Genomic DNA, 18,150 nt, shown 5'->3' with positions numbered 1-18,150 from the left:
ATAATTTCACTTCCTTTCAAAATAATCCGGAAAAAAGGGTCAACAGTGTAAATAATTTAATCCGGGGGAACACAACAATATAAACTCGCTGACCGTCCAGAGCACTTGCTGCAATTTTAATCCAGAAGAATGGATTTGATTATAACTGGAAAGTCGGCAAATCATATTTGAAAAATTAATTAAGGCAGACACGGGCTTTGTTCAGTTCGGCCCATAATTGGATAAGGAAAAAAACAGGGTGTGAGCCAGTGGGAAGGAAAAAATTGGATAGATTTGCAGTTTTATTTAGAAGTGACTATTTCCTTTTCCCATTTCCGTTCTTTCTAGATTTTAACCCGCACATGTAGGGTCATATTTACGTTCTCAATAAACACATTTGTGTCCCGAAGTCTCAACGTGGTGTAACTTGCAAAGCCCAAGCAACGCGTTTCGTGAAATATTTCTCATAATGTAAAATCGATGATCAAATTCGAGGAAAGAAATTTGATATTTCACTGTGTTCTTTTAATATCACTTTGAACTTTATAAGTAAATGCCGATCGCGTGTCTTCCCCATTACGCCGTTTAACTTGAATTTAATAATTAGAGAAGACTAATGATTTTTCGCGACGACAATCAAGAAGCACTTTGGGAAAGTTAAATTGGACCGCTCGCAGTTTTTTTTTTCGGTTTGATCAAAGGGAATTACGGCGATACGTTACATCGTCTGTTTTATAAAGAAATTATTACATTGTCAACAGCTTTTCTTTGTGAAACGTTGAATTAATCAGCGGCAAATTGCTGGTTTAAAAACGCTACGGTTTCAAAGGGAGGGAAATCTGGAATGAGCATCGACGACATTTTAATTAAATTTGTTGTGCCGCGGTTGTGTTAATGATAGTCCTGAGGCTAATAACTAAATTAAGCTTAATTGAAACATTGATTTAAAATAATGAAATTCTGAACTAGCCGCGGATTAGCGTGAAAAAACTTTCTCAATTAATCAACTTTAATATATTCAATTATTTCGCTTGAGGATATCCGATATAAAACAAATTTTATTAAAAACTTGACTGGGGGCGACTACTTGTTTATTCATTAATTACCTGGAATTTAACAACAACGGATATTTATGTACAAAGGACTTTTTCGTCCACTTGAACCATCAACTATATTAAAAACCAATTTTCCCGGTGCATTTACTCCAACGAGTTTGCTACAAGTTTCGCAACTTTAGTAAAAGCGTAATTGTTGACCTGTAATCCACTTTGGCTTAACTCAGACAGATTTATTAACGCACGCATCACTGACTTTTTACCACGTTTAATGTTACTGTGATCAAACTTTGGCGTTGTTTAAAGCGACAGTTTTGAGTCTTTCCAATTTATAGGTGCTCCCATTTTGATAAAATGCAACTTGTGCAATATTCGCGATTCATACAAGTTTCGGTTCAACGTAACGTACAATACGGGTTGGATATATTTCATGAGTTTTACGAGCACAGCTGCGATTCACTCTTTTACGTTTAAGCGACTGAAAATGGAAATGGGAAGCGGCTTTTTCGTGTTCAAGAAAATGTTCATTTATTAGGAGCCACTTAATTATGAATGGGTCGAAACAAACAGATCTTGGGGCGGAATGAACCAAGGCGAAGGAAATTTTAATGCAATGTGGGAGTATCTAATATCTTGATTTATCGAAACTTTACAAAGAAAAGTAGATTTATTTTTAAAAACATTGACATTTGACTCTACAACCCAAACCCCTTTGTTAGTAATAATGGACTAAGCTAATTTTAAAGAAAAAGTCGAAAAATTTACCTTAATTACCACTGTTTTGGATGGTGACCACAGGCAAAACACTTCCATGAATGTTTCAGAACACATCTATTCATGTGGCAACACTGAACACAGTGTTTTTTCGCCGGCACTTTGAATCACAACACTTGAGCACTTACCGACTGTTCCACAGCCGTCTCAGTTGAGCTCTAGCGCGGGATTTTTGAAATTTGAGTTTGGTGAAGCTGAAAAATAAAAAAGTTAGTTTAGGTGGGAAATCGTCACCAAAGTCACAAATTTTTAAATTTTATCGCTGTAGCGCAAACACAACCAAAGAAACAATTTCTTTTCTAAGTTTTTTAAACTTTTAGGTTTGCCCTAAAAATAAAAACTTCGAAAATCTGAGTCTGATGTCTAATAGTAGGGGAGCCCAAGCGGGGATTTCGGGATTTACTAAAGCGTGGCAGATTAATATACAGGGAGAATCCTTGTACCCGGTTAAGTACTTCCACCAAACATGAGCTCCATATATATAGCCGCTCGTCAAGGATAAAGGATCAGATTAGTAAAAAAAAATTGATCATCTGAAATTCTCGAGCTCGACAGATTAAGGTAGGATGAGTTAGTTACATAATAAAACGCATATATTCCACTAATCTGACAATTTGAGAGTGACATAAAAAAGGGGGAGAGCTACAAAGTTGTAAAAAAAAAACGTCATCGTGACATTCTCGAGCGTGGCTGAACTTTTTTTTATTTTGAAGGGAATAATTCAAGGATTACGAAAAACATATAATCTGACGATTTCCACAAGCCGAAGTAATAAAAATTCACCGATAAAGTTTAATGCGTGCAGATACGTGATGCCTATATTTATAATTTAATTTCTTATAATTATTTTCTTATAAATACAAGTATTCTATTTAAAAAAACCTACACTTTTTTATTTGCATGCTATTTCTTGTGCTTTTCAATTAATTAAGTTCAACGATTTAAAAAAATAAAAAAAAAATTGTTTAATTATCAGATTAGGCGAATCCCTTCAGATAATCGTCAGATTATGTAATAGCATGTCTAGGGTATAAAGATAAACGATATATATCTTAATCTGACGCGCTTGAGTATTTCAAAGTAGCGATTTTTTTTTGCACATCCTAATAATGGCTGAGAGTTTGCGTCACATACAAATCGTCAGATTATCATATAAGAGCTTTTTTTTAGGTTCACTTAACATGTCCTTAGAAAATCTGACGCGCTCGATCAAATTTTTTTTTTTTTCATTTTTAACCCTTACAGACGATCACCGCCATCATGGAAACAATCAGATTAACATACATACATTTTTAGAAATATGTAGGACATGGATGATATCAATATCTGACGCGCTCGAGTATGTCCATGCAACAGTTTTTTTTTACATTTTTGAAAATCTATAGCCGCTCCCCCCACCGATCAAAAGGTATATATTATATGACATTTTTTTTTTCTTATCATCTAAGCTTCGCAGCCCAGAAGGCTCTATGACGCTCGAGTAAATCCCGATTTAGCATCGTGGGCTCCCCTACTATAAGAATTTTAAAATTTAGTACAGTTAATAAATGAGTCAAGAGTAGCAACCTCCCCAAATTTTATCGCTGTAAGGCTAACACAACCAAAAGTACCATTTTTTTTTATAAAACTTTGAAACTTTTTGGATCTAAAAAATAAAAATTTCTAAAATCTGAGTTTGTTGCCTCATAATTTTAAAATTTGCTACAGTTAATTAATGGGTCAAGAGTAGTAACCTCCAAAAATTTCATCGCAGTAGCGCAAACACAACCAAAAGTACAATTTTCTTAAGAAAATTTTGAAATTTTTTGGTTTGCGCCAAAAATAAAAATTTCTAAAATCTGAGTCTGTTGCCCAAAAATTTTGAAACTTAGTACAATTAATAAATGAGTTAAAAGTATCAACCTCCTCAAATTTCATCGCAGAAGCGCTAACACAACCAATAATTATTTTTTTTTTATAAAATTTTGAAATTTTTTGGTCCGTCCAAAAAAATTAAAATATAAAATCTGAGTCTGTTGTCTCAGAATTTTAAATTTTGGTACAGCTACTAAATGAGTTAAGAGTAGCAACCTTCCCAAATTTCATCTCTGTAGCGCTAACACAACCAAAAATACATTTTTTTATAGAATTTTGAAACTTTTTAGATCTAAAAATAAAAATTTCTAAAATCTGAGTTTGTTGTCCTATAATTTTAAAATTTGCTACAGTTAATTAATGGGTCAATATTAGTAACCTCCCCAAATTTCATCGCAGTAGCACAAACACAACCAAAAGTACAATTTTCTTAAGAAAATTTTGAAATTTTTTGGTTTACGCTAAAAATAAAAATTTCTAAAATCTGAGTCTGTTGCCCAAAAATTTTGAAACTTAGTACAATTAATAAATGAGTTAAAAGTATCAACCTCCTCAAATTTCATCGCAGAAGCGCTAACACAACCAATAATTATTTTTTTTTTATAAAATTTTGAAATTTTTTGGTCCGTCCAAAAAATTAAAATATAAAATCTGAGTCTGTTGTCTCAGAATTTTAAATTTTGGTACAGCTACTAAATGAGTTAAGAGTAGCAACCTTCCCAAATTTCATCTTTGTAGCGCTAACACTACTAAAAATACATTTTTTTATAGAATTTTAAAACTTTTTAACTTATCCTAAAAATAAAAATTTCCAAAAACTTCCAAGTCTATTGCTTCAAAATTTTAAAATTACAGTTAATGAACGAGTTAAGAGTATCAACCTCCCCAAATTTCATCCCTGTAATGCTAACGCAACCAAAGATACAATTTTTTTTATAGAATTTTGAAACTTTTTAGTTCGTCTCAAAAATACAAATTTCTAAAATCTGAGTCTGTTGCTTCAGAATTTTAAAATTTGGTTCAGTTAATAAATGAGTCAAAAGTAGTAACCTCAACAAATTTCATCGCTGTGGCTAGAAGACAACCAAAGATAAAAATTTTTATTTGGAATTTTAAAATTTCTGGATTCCTCCGTCTGTAGCTCCAATCTGAGTCTGTTGTCTTAGAATTTTGAAATTTTGCACAGTTAATAAATGGGTTAAGATTACCAATCTCCCCAAATTTCATCGCTCTAGCACTGCCTCAACCAAAGATACAATTTTTTTTATAAAATTTTGAAATTTTTGGGTTTGCTCTAAAAGTAAAAATATTGCAGAAACTTACCATTCTATACCAAAAATATTTCATTCTAAACAAACTTGTCAACACTGTAAAGTTTTAAACGTCAGCAAGAACAACGACAATAATATCAACATGTCAGAAAAATGCCGCCCAAGATTTTTTATCCCCGGCTGTAGGTGCATCTACTGTCATTATTTGCGATTTCCTCCGCCAGCTCCTCATATGCTTACCCGTGCCGAGAAGCTTATTTCCTCAAGCGTGTTTTCCCGTTCCCGTCTTCTTTAAAATGATTTTTATTTAAAGCGTTTTGTTCTGCCACCGAGATGGTATTTGGTGCGACGTTATTTAACACTGACTGGGTTCCTTTATGTGGGAGACTGCCTAGCCCGACTGCAAATTCCCTGGTTTTACGTAGCAATCATATTTACGCTTGTTTCATTTCAAATTACGTAAATATAAAGCGCGTCTTTGATCTCAAGCAGACAGGAACGTGCTTTATATTAGATGTATGAGAAGAAAATGCAACAAAATACGACGTGTAAATGCAATTTCGCACAACACTGAGCCATTGAGACTTGCTTGTTCGTTGTTAGTGTCATTACTATAAACGTGTTTTTCTTTGCAGGCATCCTCTGCAATATAGAACGTTTGGAACTGATAATGCCCCGGTACGCAATCCGAGGTGGCGATGTGATCTTAAAGTGCGAACACAGCGTGCCTCCTGAGCAACTCTACAAAGTTGAGTGGCAGAAAGGAGGGAACAAGATCTTTCAGTATATCAAAGGACGAAAACCCCCATTTAGATACTTCCCGACGTCAGGAGCCGACTTAAATGTAAGAATACTTTAGATAGGTCCTTTGAAAGGTATGACGAGCCACTTTAACCGATACGTAATAAATAAAACCGGACGAAAACGACAGAAATCATTGCGATATAATGAAGTGCCGCTTTATTGATGGTTTGTTGGGATTTGTGACGTCCGTCGGATCTGTTTCGGATAAACTTGGACCGACAATGCCTCGGCTATAAAAAAGATATAAAATTTTCTGAGATGAGGCGTGTTTTAGTTCACTGAACTGGACATTTCCAACCGAAAGAAAACATGTTCATTGACAATTCCCGCGATCAATTCTCCAAAGTGCTCATTACGTGTTAAGAAACAGTGTTCTATGTGCTTTCGGGGAAATAAATCGAATTTTTATCTTCGCGCGTTTGTGAATATTCACATTACCGCTATAAATTAGAAGAGCTCGGCGATATCCATAAAATGTGCATGATTTAGTGCAAGTTTAGCGCTACATGTTTATTACCGCTCAGTTAAATTTAATAACAAAATAGAGAAGTACGAATGCACAATTACAAGAAAACCGCATTCAAGTTGAGCTCCTCGGCTCAGGGATTAGACTCGTGCGAACCGAATTTTTTCTTTTAATAGCGAAAAACATTCAACTTTCTTTGTCTGAACACGGCAGGCGCTTGGTTATTCAAATGTCCGACGAGGTAATGGAGATGTGCTTTCAAATTGCGCAGTTTTTGTTCAAGAGTCTAATTTAGAATTTTAAAATTTGAAAAAGTTAATAAGTGAGCTAAGATGAGTATCAACCTCTTCAAATTTCATCGCAGTAGAATCCAATTTTTTTGTAAAATTATGAAATTTTTTAGTTCGTCGTAAAAATAAAAATTTCCAAAATCCGGGCCTGTTGTCTCAAAGTTTTGAAATTTTGTACAGTTAATAAATCAGACAAAAGTATCAACATCCCCAAATTTCATCGCTGTAGCGCTATCAGAACCAAAAGCACACATTTTTTGAAAGAATTTTGAAACTTTTTGGTTTTGTAACTAAAAATAAAAAATTTTCAAATCTGAGTCTGTTGTCTCAGAATTCTGAAATTTAATACAGTTAATTAATGAGTCAAGAGTAGTAATCTCTCCAAATTTCATCGCTCTAGCCCTAACACAACCAATAATACAATTTTTTTGTCGAATTTAGAAACTTTTTGGTTCGTCCTAAAAATAAAAATTTCTAAAATCTAAATTTGTCGCCTTAAAATTTTAAAATTTGGTACAGTTACTAAATGAGTTAAGAGTAGTAACCTCACCAAATTTCATCGCTGTAGCGCTAACACAATTAAAAATACATTTTTTTTTCAAGAATTTTGAATTTTTTTGGTTTGTCCTAAAAATAAAAATTTCCAAAATCTTAGTCTGTTGTCTCAGAATTTGTAAATTTGGTACAGTTAATAAATAAGTTAAAAATATTAACCTCCCCAAATTTCATTGCTGTAGGCCTGACACATCCAAAAGTACAATTTTTTATATAATTTTGAAACTTTTTGGTTTGTGCTAAAAATAAAAATTTCTAAAAACTGAGAATGTTGTTTCAGAATTTTGAAATTTAGTACAGTTAATAAATGTGTTAAGAGTTTTAACCTCCCTAAATTTCATCGCTGTAGCACTAACACAACCAAAGATACAATTTTTTTTACAAAATTTTGAAACTTTTTGGTTTGTCCTAAAAATAAAAATTTACAAAAACTGAAGCTGTTTCTCAGAATTTTAAAATTTGGTAGTCAAGAGTAGTAAACTCCCTAAATTTCATCGCTGCGGCGCTAACACAATTAAAAATACAATGTTTTTTATAAAATTTTGAAACTTTTTGGTTCGACCTAAAAATAAAAATTTCTAAAATCTGAATCTATTGCCCTAAAATTTTAAAATTTGGTTCAGTTAATAAATGAGATAAGAGTAGCAACCTCCCCAGATTTCAACGCTGTAGGGCTAACACAACCAAAAGTACAATTTTTTATAAGAATTTTGAATCTTTTTGGTACGTTCAAAAAATAAAAATTTCTAAAATATGAGTCTGTTGTCTCAGAATTTTAAAATTTGGTACCGTTAATAAATGAGTCAAGAGTAGTAAAAAACTCCCTAAATTTCATCGCTGTGGCGCTAACACAATGAAAAATACAATGTTTTTTATAAAATTTTAAAACTTTTTGGTTCGACCTAAAAATAAAAATTTCTAAAATCTGAATCTGTTGCCCTAAAATTTTAAAATTTGGTACTGTTAATAAATGAGATAAGAGTAGCAACCTCCCCAAATTTCATCGCTGTAGGGCTAACACAACCAAAAGTACAATTTTTTTTAAGAATTTTGAATCTTTTTGGTACGTTCAAAAAATAAAAATTTCTAAAATCTGAGTCTGTTGTCTCAGAATTTTAAAATTTGGTACCGTTAATAAATGAGTCAAGAGTAGTAAACTCCTTAAATTTCATCACTATGGCGCTAACACAATTAAAAATACAATGTTTTTTATAAAATTTTGTAACTTTTTCGTTTGTCCTAAAAATAAAAATTTCCAAAACTGAAGCTGTTGTCTCAGAATTTTAAAATTTGGTACAGTTAATAAACGAGATAAGAGTAGCAACCTTCCCAAATTTCATCGTTGTAGGGCTAACACAACCAAAAGTACTTTTTTTTAAGAATTTTGAACCTTTCTGGTTCGTTCCAAAAATAAAAATTTCTAAAATCTGAGTCTGTTGTCTCAGAATTTTAAAATTTGGTACCGTTAATAAATGAGTCAAGAGTAGTAAACTCCCTAAATTTCATCACTGTGGCGCTAATACAATTAAAAATACAATGTTTTTTATAAAATTTTGAAACTTGTTGGTTCGACCTAAAAATAAAAATTACTAAAATCTGAATCTGTTGCCCTAAAATTTTAAAATTTAGCACAGTTAATAAATGAGTCAAAAGTAACATTCAACTTTCTTTGTCTGAACACGGCGAGCGTTTGGTTATTCAAATGTCCGCCAGACGAGGTAATGGAGATGCTTTCAAACTGCGCAGTTTTTGTTGAAGAGTCTAGTCGTTTAGATGGAAAATAGATACTTTGCTGTTTTTGTTGCAACGCAAAACTGAAAGAACACTTCAAGTTTCGTGCAACTTTTCAAAATTGGCTATTAATTACACGCTCTCGTTAAAGCCTTCGATTCTCTTTATTAGCACCAGACAAAAATGGTGGATGCGCCGGGTAAAACTCACGTAATTTAAAAATTGAGCCTCCGATAATGCCGAACAAGCAACAGTTAATAAGTAATAACCCCCGAAAGGGTAGATAAGTAAGTTCCATCATGAATTATTCAAACCCCGAAAATAGTCTGAAGTTGTGCAGGTTCGGCATTTCCCCTCATTTTTATGTTTAGCAGCAGCTGCATTCAGCACGGTCATATTCCCCGACAGTTTTTTATCATAGAAATTCGTCCTTAAAGGTTTATAGCCCTTTAAAGCAGCGTTATTATGTACGCTTTGTTTCGGCCGGTCTTGAGTCCCATTGTTGAATGTGCGAATAAACACGTACAGCGTAATTGTAAAAGAGAGTTTATTATGGCTAACAATGTTCACTTTGATTCTACTGAGCCCTTTTTGTAATTAAACTTTTCGTTTTGTTTTATTTAATAAAAGGGATCGGGATACGGGATTTTTACAGCGCTTTTTACAATATTTTACAAGTTTTGCTGAATATGGAAAACAAATTAATTGACTTTGCGATCGATAGTTATGGGAAAATGCAGGTGCGCCTTAATGGAAGTTTATTTTTAATTAAATAGTCCCATATACATAGTTAGAACTTTAAAGATGTGCTTAACTACTTACTTATTTTAAATAAATAGTTGATTATTTTTGTTAGAGATTTATAGACAATTTTTGTCGTTTTCGATAACAATTTCTTATCGATATTAGCTTATCCGTGTTCCTCTCACATACTTTAAACAAACTTAGCAATTCCCACACCAAATTGTTGCACAACTTGATTGATCGTGATCGTGAACGAGCCCCTTCAGACTTCCAAACTCTGCCTCTGTTTCCAACTTTATTGTCCTCATTATTAAACATTTTTGTTCGTATTGTAGTGCTTTGAACGCAGAAACTCGCGGTGTTTTACATCACTTTAAACGAGTTGCTTCTTTGAAGTTGAGTCGGTCGAAAATCAGAAATTGCTAGGCACAAAATCCGTTTTTTAACTTTGGTGTCAACGACAATTTACAAGCATTTCGACGTTCGATCGTTGGGTGAACCTTTAAATCACACGAGTCACCAGTTCTGTTACATATTACAAATCCAGAACTGTAAATCCCGCTTAACACCGTGCGATCGAAAACCATTTAAATTAGAATAGGTCGAGATTTAGTCGCTGGTTTGACAGAAATGAAATTAAACATAAATTACTAATTCGCCGGTTCGAAATAGTAATTAATACCTTGATTTGTCCCCGGCAATTGGTCTCGAAACCTTTTCGTCCCCAGTTTTACTTCGTCCAATTGAAAATTTGTCCAATAAAATTTGCTCCTGAAAGCTTTGCTTGCAAGCGCTCATTCAAATTTATTTTTAGACGTTCTCTTCATCTGATCAAAAAGACATATTTTTCCGATCATTGAAAATTATTTGCAATTTCTTTCAAACAACAATAATAATAATTGTTTAATTCTTTGTCAGACCCTTATTAATTTGTAGCGCTAACAACCAAAAGTACAAAAGAATTTTGAAACTTTTTGGTTTGTGCTAAAAATAAAAATTTCTAAAATCCGGGCCTGTTGTCTCAGAACTTTGAAATTTGATACAGTTAATAAATGAGTCAAGAGTAGAAACTTTCCCAAATTTCATCGCTGTAGCGCTAACACAACTAAAAGTACAATTTTTTTAAGACAATTTTTAAACTTTTTGGTTTGTTGTCTCAGAATTTCGAAATTTGGTACAGTTAATAAATGACTCAAGAGTAGAAACCTTCCCAAATTTCATCGCTGTAGCGCTAACACAACTAAAAGTACAATTTTTTTAAGAGAATTTTTAAACTTTTTGGATTGTTCTAATAATATATTTTTTTTAAATCCGGGCCTGTTGTCTCAGAATTTCGAAATTTGGTACAGTTAATAAATGAGTGAAGAGTAGAAACCTTCCCAAATTTCATCGTTGTAGCGCTAACACAACTAAAAGTACAATTTTTTTAAGAGAATTTTTAAACTTTTTGGATTGTTCTAATAATATATTTTTTTTAAATCCGGGCCTGTTGTCTCAGAATTTCGAAATTTGGGACAGTTAATAAATGAGTCAAGAGTAGAAACCTTCCCAAATTTCATCGCTGTAGCGCTAACACAACTAAAAGTACAATTTTTTTAAGAGAATTTTTAAACTTTTTGGATCGTTCTAAAAATATATTTTTTTTAAATCCGGGCCTGTTGTCTCAGAATTTCGAAATTTGGTACAGTTTATAAATGAGTCAAGAGTAGAAACCTTCCCAAATTTCATCGCTGTAGCGCTAACACAACCAAAAGTACAATTTTTTTAAGAGAATTTTTAAACTTTTTGGTTCGTTCTAAAAATATTTTGTTTTTAAATCCGGGCCTGTTGTCTCAGAATTTCGAAATTTGGGACAGTTAATAAATGAGTCAAGAGTAGAAACCTTCCCAAATTTCATCGCTGTAGCGCTAACACAACTAAAAGTACAATTTTTTTAAGAGAATTTTTAAACTTTTTGGATCGTTCTAAAAATATATTTTTTTTAAATCCGGGCCTGTTGTCTCAGAATTTCGAAATTTGGTACAGTTTATAAATGAGTCAAGAGTAGAAACCTTCCCAAATTTCATCGCTGTAGCGCTAACACAACCAAAAGTACAATTTTTTTAAGAGAATTTTTAAACTTTTTGGTTCGTTCTAAAAATATTTTTTTTTTAAATCCGGGCCTGTTGTCTCAGAATTTCGAAATTTGGTACAGTTAATAAATAAATCAAGAGTAGCAACCTCTTCAAATTTCATCGCTGTAGCGCTAACCCAACCAAAAGTACATTTTTTTTAAGATAATTTAGAAACTTTTTGGTTTGTACTAAAAATAAAAATTTTTAAAATCTGAGTCTGTTGTCTCAGAATTTTGAAATTTGATACAGATAATAATTAAGTTACGAGTAGTAACCGTCCCAAATTTCATTGCAGTAGCGCTAACACAACCAAAAGTACCTACAATTTTTTTAAGAAAATAACTTTTTGGATTGTGCTAAAAATCAAAATTTCTAAAATTTGAGTATGTTGTCTCAAAATTTTGAAATTTAGTACAGTTAATAAAGGAGTTAGGAGTATCAATCTCCCTAAATTTCATTGCTGTAGCGCTAACACAACCAAAACCACAATTTTTTTTTAAGAGAATTTTCAAACATTTTCGGTTTGTTTTAAAAATAAAAATTTCTAAAATCCGAGTTTGTTGCCCTAAAATTTTAAAATTTGGTACAGTTAATAAATAGATAAGCGTATCAACCTTCAAAAATTTCCTCGCTGTAGCGCTAACACAACCGAAAGTACAAATTATTTAAGAGAATTTTGAAACTTTTTGGGATGTGCTAAAAATAAAAATTTCTAAAATCCGGACCTGTTGTCACCAGTTACAAGTAACAGGCGTCGCGAAATCAAAACTATCAGCGATTAAAAACAAATTTTTGAGTCAGCTTCTAGAGCTTTGTCAACTATGAGCGTATGCAAACTTTCAAAATTTTATCTTTAACGATTTTGGGGTTGGACACAAGTATTGCCGGACCCTCTATAATTCCTATTCTTCAATTATTATCAAAAATCACACCTTGACGAATTAAAATGGGGGCAAATTGCATTGGGGACGAAAGAACCGGGGACGAATTGGTAAGAGACGAATTGTCGGGGACAAATTGACGGGTACAAATTTCGGGGACAAACTGGTCGAAATAAGCTCTCAGTGCAGAGTTTTAATAAATCAATCAGCGTCCTGATTATTTCAGATTTATAAGTTGTTGGAATAATGAGAATCGAGTTGCGATAACTTACGAGTTTAATTGGATTGCTATTTATTAGGAGTTTTGTTATTATAAACTAGAAATGAAAAATGATCTGTCGATAACAATGACGACGGTTTGACCCAACTTCGACATTGAAATTCAATCAGAGCTCTAAAAAGAAACTCCACTTAATTTCAATGCAATTTATTCGCAATAATTTTCCGAACTGGAAACTTTTCGTCCTCGGAGTTTATCCAGTCCCCGCGTCAATTTCACCCCTTTTTCAGCAGCGTATTTGCATGTTTTCCAGTCCCCGCATTTCCACATATGCAAGGGGTGGAGTAATAAAAGTCAAACGGTGTTGTAACAAAACTGATAATTCGAGAACAAAGCATTTTCTTTCCAAATTGTAATTAACATTTTAATGATGCAAGTTCTCTCGCGTCTAATATTTCAACGCGTCTTCCGCTATTTTCATCGCGCTCAACTTTCAAATTACTTCATTATTTCGGAATTATCTCTAGACACATATAAGTTAGGATTTTTCTAAAACTACGTCTAATTAGTTTACGTCATTTAAGCTCCGACAAAATGTGATTAACACCAACCGAAGTGGCTCCCAACCGCAGCAGTTGGAAACTTTGCCCGCCAAAGTCGGATCTTACCAAAAGGTGCAAAGCAGATGCTAAGTCGTATATTAAGGGTAAATTAAGACGAATGTGACGCGCAGAACGTCGAAGTTCTAAACAAGAGGATTGTCATCGTAATTTATATTTCCAATTGAATAACAAGAATCTTGTGCAGGTGGGCGCCTCCACCATTTTTCAATTAGCGATTTGGCGAGTTTGCGGAGCTAATCTAATTTAAATTCTCCAATTTACATGAATATTGTACAATCCAGACGTACTGTCATGAATACATTAGACAATATTCACTTTAGCGTCCATCTCATCAAATATTCGGTTTCGGTAAGCCGGTTCGAAGGAAATCCTGTGATAGCACCGGTCACCGCCGTCCGTATAATCAAACAGATGTCGACTGAATCTCTGGAGAAACTTGAAGAAACAAGTATAAGCTCGATTTTCCCCATACTTTACTTTGAGAATTATCGATAAGGGCTCGGCAAAAAGAACGGTAAACAGATTCTTCAAAGTGCCACCGAAAACTCATTTTCATGGGTTTACTTTACGCTACTGATTCGCACACATTTCGTCTTTTCCGATACGAAACATCACTCGGTGAGCTAATAAATAAATTCAAACGTGAAATTTTAATGGGGCCACTTTCGGATCCGCGCTGCATTTTACCGGTTTTAATGACGAGCTGCAGAGGGAAATATCTTTCAATGCGTTACTTATTGTTGCAGAAAGCAAATACGAGCGACATGCAAATACAGCTCTCCAAATTAGATTTTTCAGCATCGGGATCATATTCCTGCCTGGTCTCCATGGAAACGCCGATTTTTACAAAGGACTCGAAGAGCAAGGATCTTACGGTTATAGGTAAGTGCGGTCAGCCGAGCAGGGAAATTTGTTGTTTTTAAGTTTAGAAATGACGGAAAGCAAGTTATTGGTTTTTCCTGCAGAGAATTCACTGCTTTACAAAGGAGCAATTTTAGACATCAGATCATCAAGTGTAATGTTGGTTGCAGATCCTAGCGATTTTTATTGGAAACAGTTCGCAGCAAAACTGGCGAAAATTGTTAAATCCTCATTGAAATCTTTTTGGAACAGTTTTTTCATGAATTCTTCATTAGTGGGAGGTGTTTAGGCACCCAACTTTACCAATGCGTTAACCTCAAAAATCGCAACATTCAATTTTCCCCTAACTTTCTCTCCATAGAATTGAATTGATTTACACTCAAAATTTTTTAAATATTTATATAAGAGAGTGGATTTAAAGCAATGAGCTCTTTTTTATGAACAATTTCAAAAGTAATTTAAAAATAATGTCATTTGACGCTGCATCCCAACTCCCCTTTGTTGGTAAAAATAGACCAAACCCGCTTTTGTTGGAAAAGTCTTGAAATTTACCTTAATTTCCGTCGTTTTGGCTGGTGAACACGCGCAGAACACTTGGAACACTCCCATTAATGTTTTAGAACACTAAAATTCACGTAGGAACACGAAACACTGTGTTTTTGAGTGGAATTTGGAAGTCGGCACTTTGAATGACAACACTTGCACACTTACCGACACTTCCACAGCCATCTCATTCGAGCTCTAGCGCGGGGCTTTTGAAATTCGAATTTGGTGGAGTTGGAGTTAGGAAACAATAATATGGAGTTGATTTAGGTTGCAAATGGTCACAAAAGCTACAGATTTTAACATTTTATTGCTGTGGTGCCGACACAATCAATGCTGCAATTTTTTTTATAAAATTTTAAATTTTTTTGGTCTGTCCTAAAAATAAAAATTTCTAAAATCTGAGTCGGTTGCGTCAAAATTGAAATTTGGTACAGCTAATAAATGAGTTAAAAGTAGCGACCTCCGCAAATTTCATCGCTGTAGCACTAACACAACCGATAATACAATTTTTTTGTACAATTTTGAAATTTTTTGGTGGGTATTACAAATAAAAATGTCTAAAAGTTGAGTCTGTTGCCTGAAAATTTTGAAATTTGGTACAGTTAATAAATGAGTTTAGAGCAGCAACTTCTCCAAATTTCATTGCTGTAGCGCTAACACAACTAATAATACACTTTTTTTTACAGAATTTTGAAACTTTTTAATTCGTTCTAAAAATAAAAATTTCTAAAATCTAAGTCTGTTGCCTCAAAATTTGGAAATTTGGTACAGCTAATAAATAAGTAAAGATTAGCAACCTCCGCAAATTTCGTTGCTGCAGCACTAACACAACCGATAATACAATATTTTTTGTAGAATTTTGAAATTTCTTGATTCGTATTACAAATAAAAATTTCTAAAATCTGAGTCTGTGGGCTCAGAATTCTGAAATTTGGTACAGTTAATAAATGAGTTTAGAGCAGCAACTTCTCCAAATTTCATCGCTGTAGAGCTAACACAACTAATAATACATTTTTTTTACAGAATTTGTAAACTTTTTGATTCGTTCTAAAAAAAAATTTCTAAAATCTAAATCTGTTGCGTCAAAATTTTGAAATTTGGTACAGCTAATAAATAAGTTAAGAGTAGCAACCTCCGCAAATTTCGTTGCTGTAGCACTAACACAACCGATAATACAATATTTTTTGTAGAATTTTGAAATTTCTTGATTTGTATTACAAATAAAAATTTCTAAAATCTGAGTCTCTGGCCTCAGAATTTTGGAATTTGATACAGTTAATAAATGAGGACAGAGAAACAACTTCTCCAAATTTCATTGCTGTAGCGCTAACACAACTAATAATACAGTTTTTTTTTACATTGGAACCTTTTGGTTCGTTCCAAAAATTTCTAAAATCTGAGTGTGTTGTTTTAGAATTTTGAAATTTGGCACAGTGAATAAATGACTTAAGAGCATCAATTTTCCCAAATTTCATCTCTGTAGCGCTAACACAACCAATTAAACTTTTTTTTTTCTAAAATTTTGAAACTTTTTGATTCGTTCTAAAAATAAAAATTTCTAAAATTTGAGTCTGTTGTCTCAAAATTTTCACATTTGGTACAGCTAATAAATAAGTTAAGAGTAGCAATCTCCGCAAATTTCGTTGCTGTAGCACTAACACAACCGATAATACAATATTTTTTGTAGAATTTTGAAATTTCTTGATTTGTATTACAAATAAAAATTTCTAAAATCTGAGTCTGTGGCCTCAGAATTTTGGAATTTGATACAGTTAATAAATGAGGACAGAGAAGCAACTTCTCCAAATTTCATTGCTGTAGCGCTAACACAACTAATAATACAATTTTTTTTACAGAATTTTGAAACTTTTTAATTCGTTCTAAAAATAAAAATTTCTAAAATCTAAGTCTGTTGCCTCAAAATTTGGAAATTTGGTACAGCTAATAAATAAGTAAAGATTAGCAACCTCCGTAAATTTCGTTGCTGCAGCACTAACACAACCGATAATACAATATTTTTTGTAGAATTTTGAAATTTCTTGATTCGTATTACAAATAAAAATTTCTAAAATCTGAGTCTCTGGCCTCAGAATTTTGGAATTTGATACAGTTAATAAATGAGGACAGAGAAACAACTTCTCCAAATTTCATTGCTGTAGCGCTAACACAACTAATAATACAATTTTTTTTACAGAATTTTGAAACTTTTTGATTCGTTCTAAAAATAAAAATTTCTAAAATCTAAGTCTGTTGCCTCAAAATTTTGAAATTTGGTACAGCTAATAAATGAGTTAAAAGTAGCAACCTCCGCAAATTTCGTTGCTGTAGCACTAACACAACCGATAATACAATATTTTTTGTAGAATTTTGAAATTTCTTGATTCGTATTACAAATAAAAATTTCTAAAATCTGAGTCTGTGGGCTCACAATTCTGAAATTTGATACAGTTAATAAATGAGTTTAGAGCAGCAACTTCTCCAAATTTCATCGCTGTAGAGCTAACACAACTAATAATACATTTTTTTTACAGAATTTGTAAACTTTTTAATTCGTTCTAAAAAAAAATTTCTAAAATCTAAGTCTGTTGCGTCAAAATTTTGAAATTTGGTACAGCTAATAAATAAGTTAAGAGTAGCAATCTCCGCAAATTTCGTTGCTGTAGCACTAACACAACCGATAATACAATATTTTTTGTAGAATTTTGAAATTTCTTGATTTGTATTACAAATAAAAATTTCTAAAATCTAAAAACTTATCCAAATTTCATTGCTGTAGCGCTAACACAACTAATAATACAATTTTTTTTACAGAATTTTGAAACTTTTTGACTCGTTCTAAAAATAAAAATTTCTAAAATCTAAGTCTGTTGCCTCAAAATTTTGAAATTTGGTACAGCTAATAAATAAGTTAAGAGTAGCAATCTCCGCAAATTTCGTTGCTGTAGCACTAACACAACCGATAATACAATATTTTTTGTAAAATTTTAATATTTCTTAATTCGTATTACAAATAAAAATTTCTAAAATCTGAGTCTGTTGCTTTAGAATTTTGAAATTTGCTACAGTTAATACATGAATTAAGAGTAGTAACCGTCTCAAATTTCATCGCTGTAGCACTAACACAACCAATAATACAATTTTTTTGTAGAATTTTGAAATTTTTTGGTTCAATCTAAAAGTAAAAATTTCTAAAATTTGAGTCTGTTGGCCTAAAATTTTTAAATTTGCTACAGTTAATAAATGAGTTAAAAGTAGCAACTTCCCCAAATTTCATCGCTGTAGCACTAACACAACCAATGATACAATTTTTTTTATAGAGTTTTAAAATTTTTTGGTCTGTTCTAAAAATAAAAATTTCTAAAATCTGAGTACGTTGCTTCCG

At 32.6% G+C, this 18,150-nt stretch overlaps 1 protein-coding gene and 1 long non-coding RNA gene across 3 annotated transcripts in view; one reads left to right on the top strand and one right to left on the bottom strand.

Annotated features, from left to right (window-relative positions):
• Positions 1-14,952, bottom strand: part of LOC148170851 (uncharacterized) — a 128,573-nt gene extending 113,621 nt beyond the window's left edge. The window contains exons 1-2 of the long non-coding RNA XR_015770418.1: positions 14,775-14,952; positions 1,800-2,002 (exon numbers count right to left, since the gene is read on the bottom strand). This is a non-coding gene — a long non-coding RNA (uncharacterized LOC148170851). The remainder of the gene's footprint in view (positions 1-1,799; positions 2,003-14,774) is intronic.
• The window catches only part of LOC148170850 (uncharacterized), a 120,696-nt gene that overhangs the window by 96,880 nt on the left and 5,666 nt on the right, over positions 1-18,150 (top strand). For both annotated transcript variants that reach the window (XM_088041429.1, XM_088041428.1), the window contains exons 3-4: positions 5,569-5,777; positions 14,108-14,243. In XM_088041429.1, the coding sequence (XP_087897555.1) occupies positions 5,569-5,777; positions 14,108-14,243 (345 nt within the window). The remainder of the gene's footprint in view (positions 1-5,568; positions 5,778-14,107; positions 14,244-18,150) is intronic.

The sequence above is a fragment of the Gnatocerus cornutus genome, chromosome 7 (assembly GCF_029298725.1).
Source record: "Gnatocerus cornutus isolate USDA-ARS CGAHR chromosome 7, icGnaCorn1.1, whole genome shotgun sequence".
In the NCBI taxonomy this organism is placed as follows: domain Eukaryota; kingdom Metazoa; phylum Arthropoda; class Insecta; order Coleoptera; family Tenebrionidae; genus Gnatocerus; species Gnatocerus cornutus.
The sequence above is the reverse complement of the archived record's forward strand: the minus strand, read 5'-3'. Positions and strand labels throughout refer to the sequence as shown.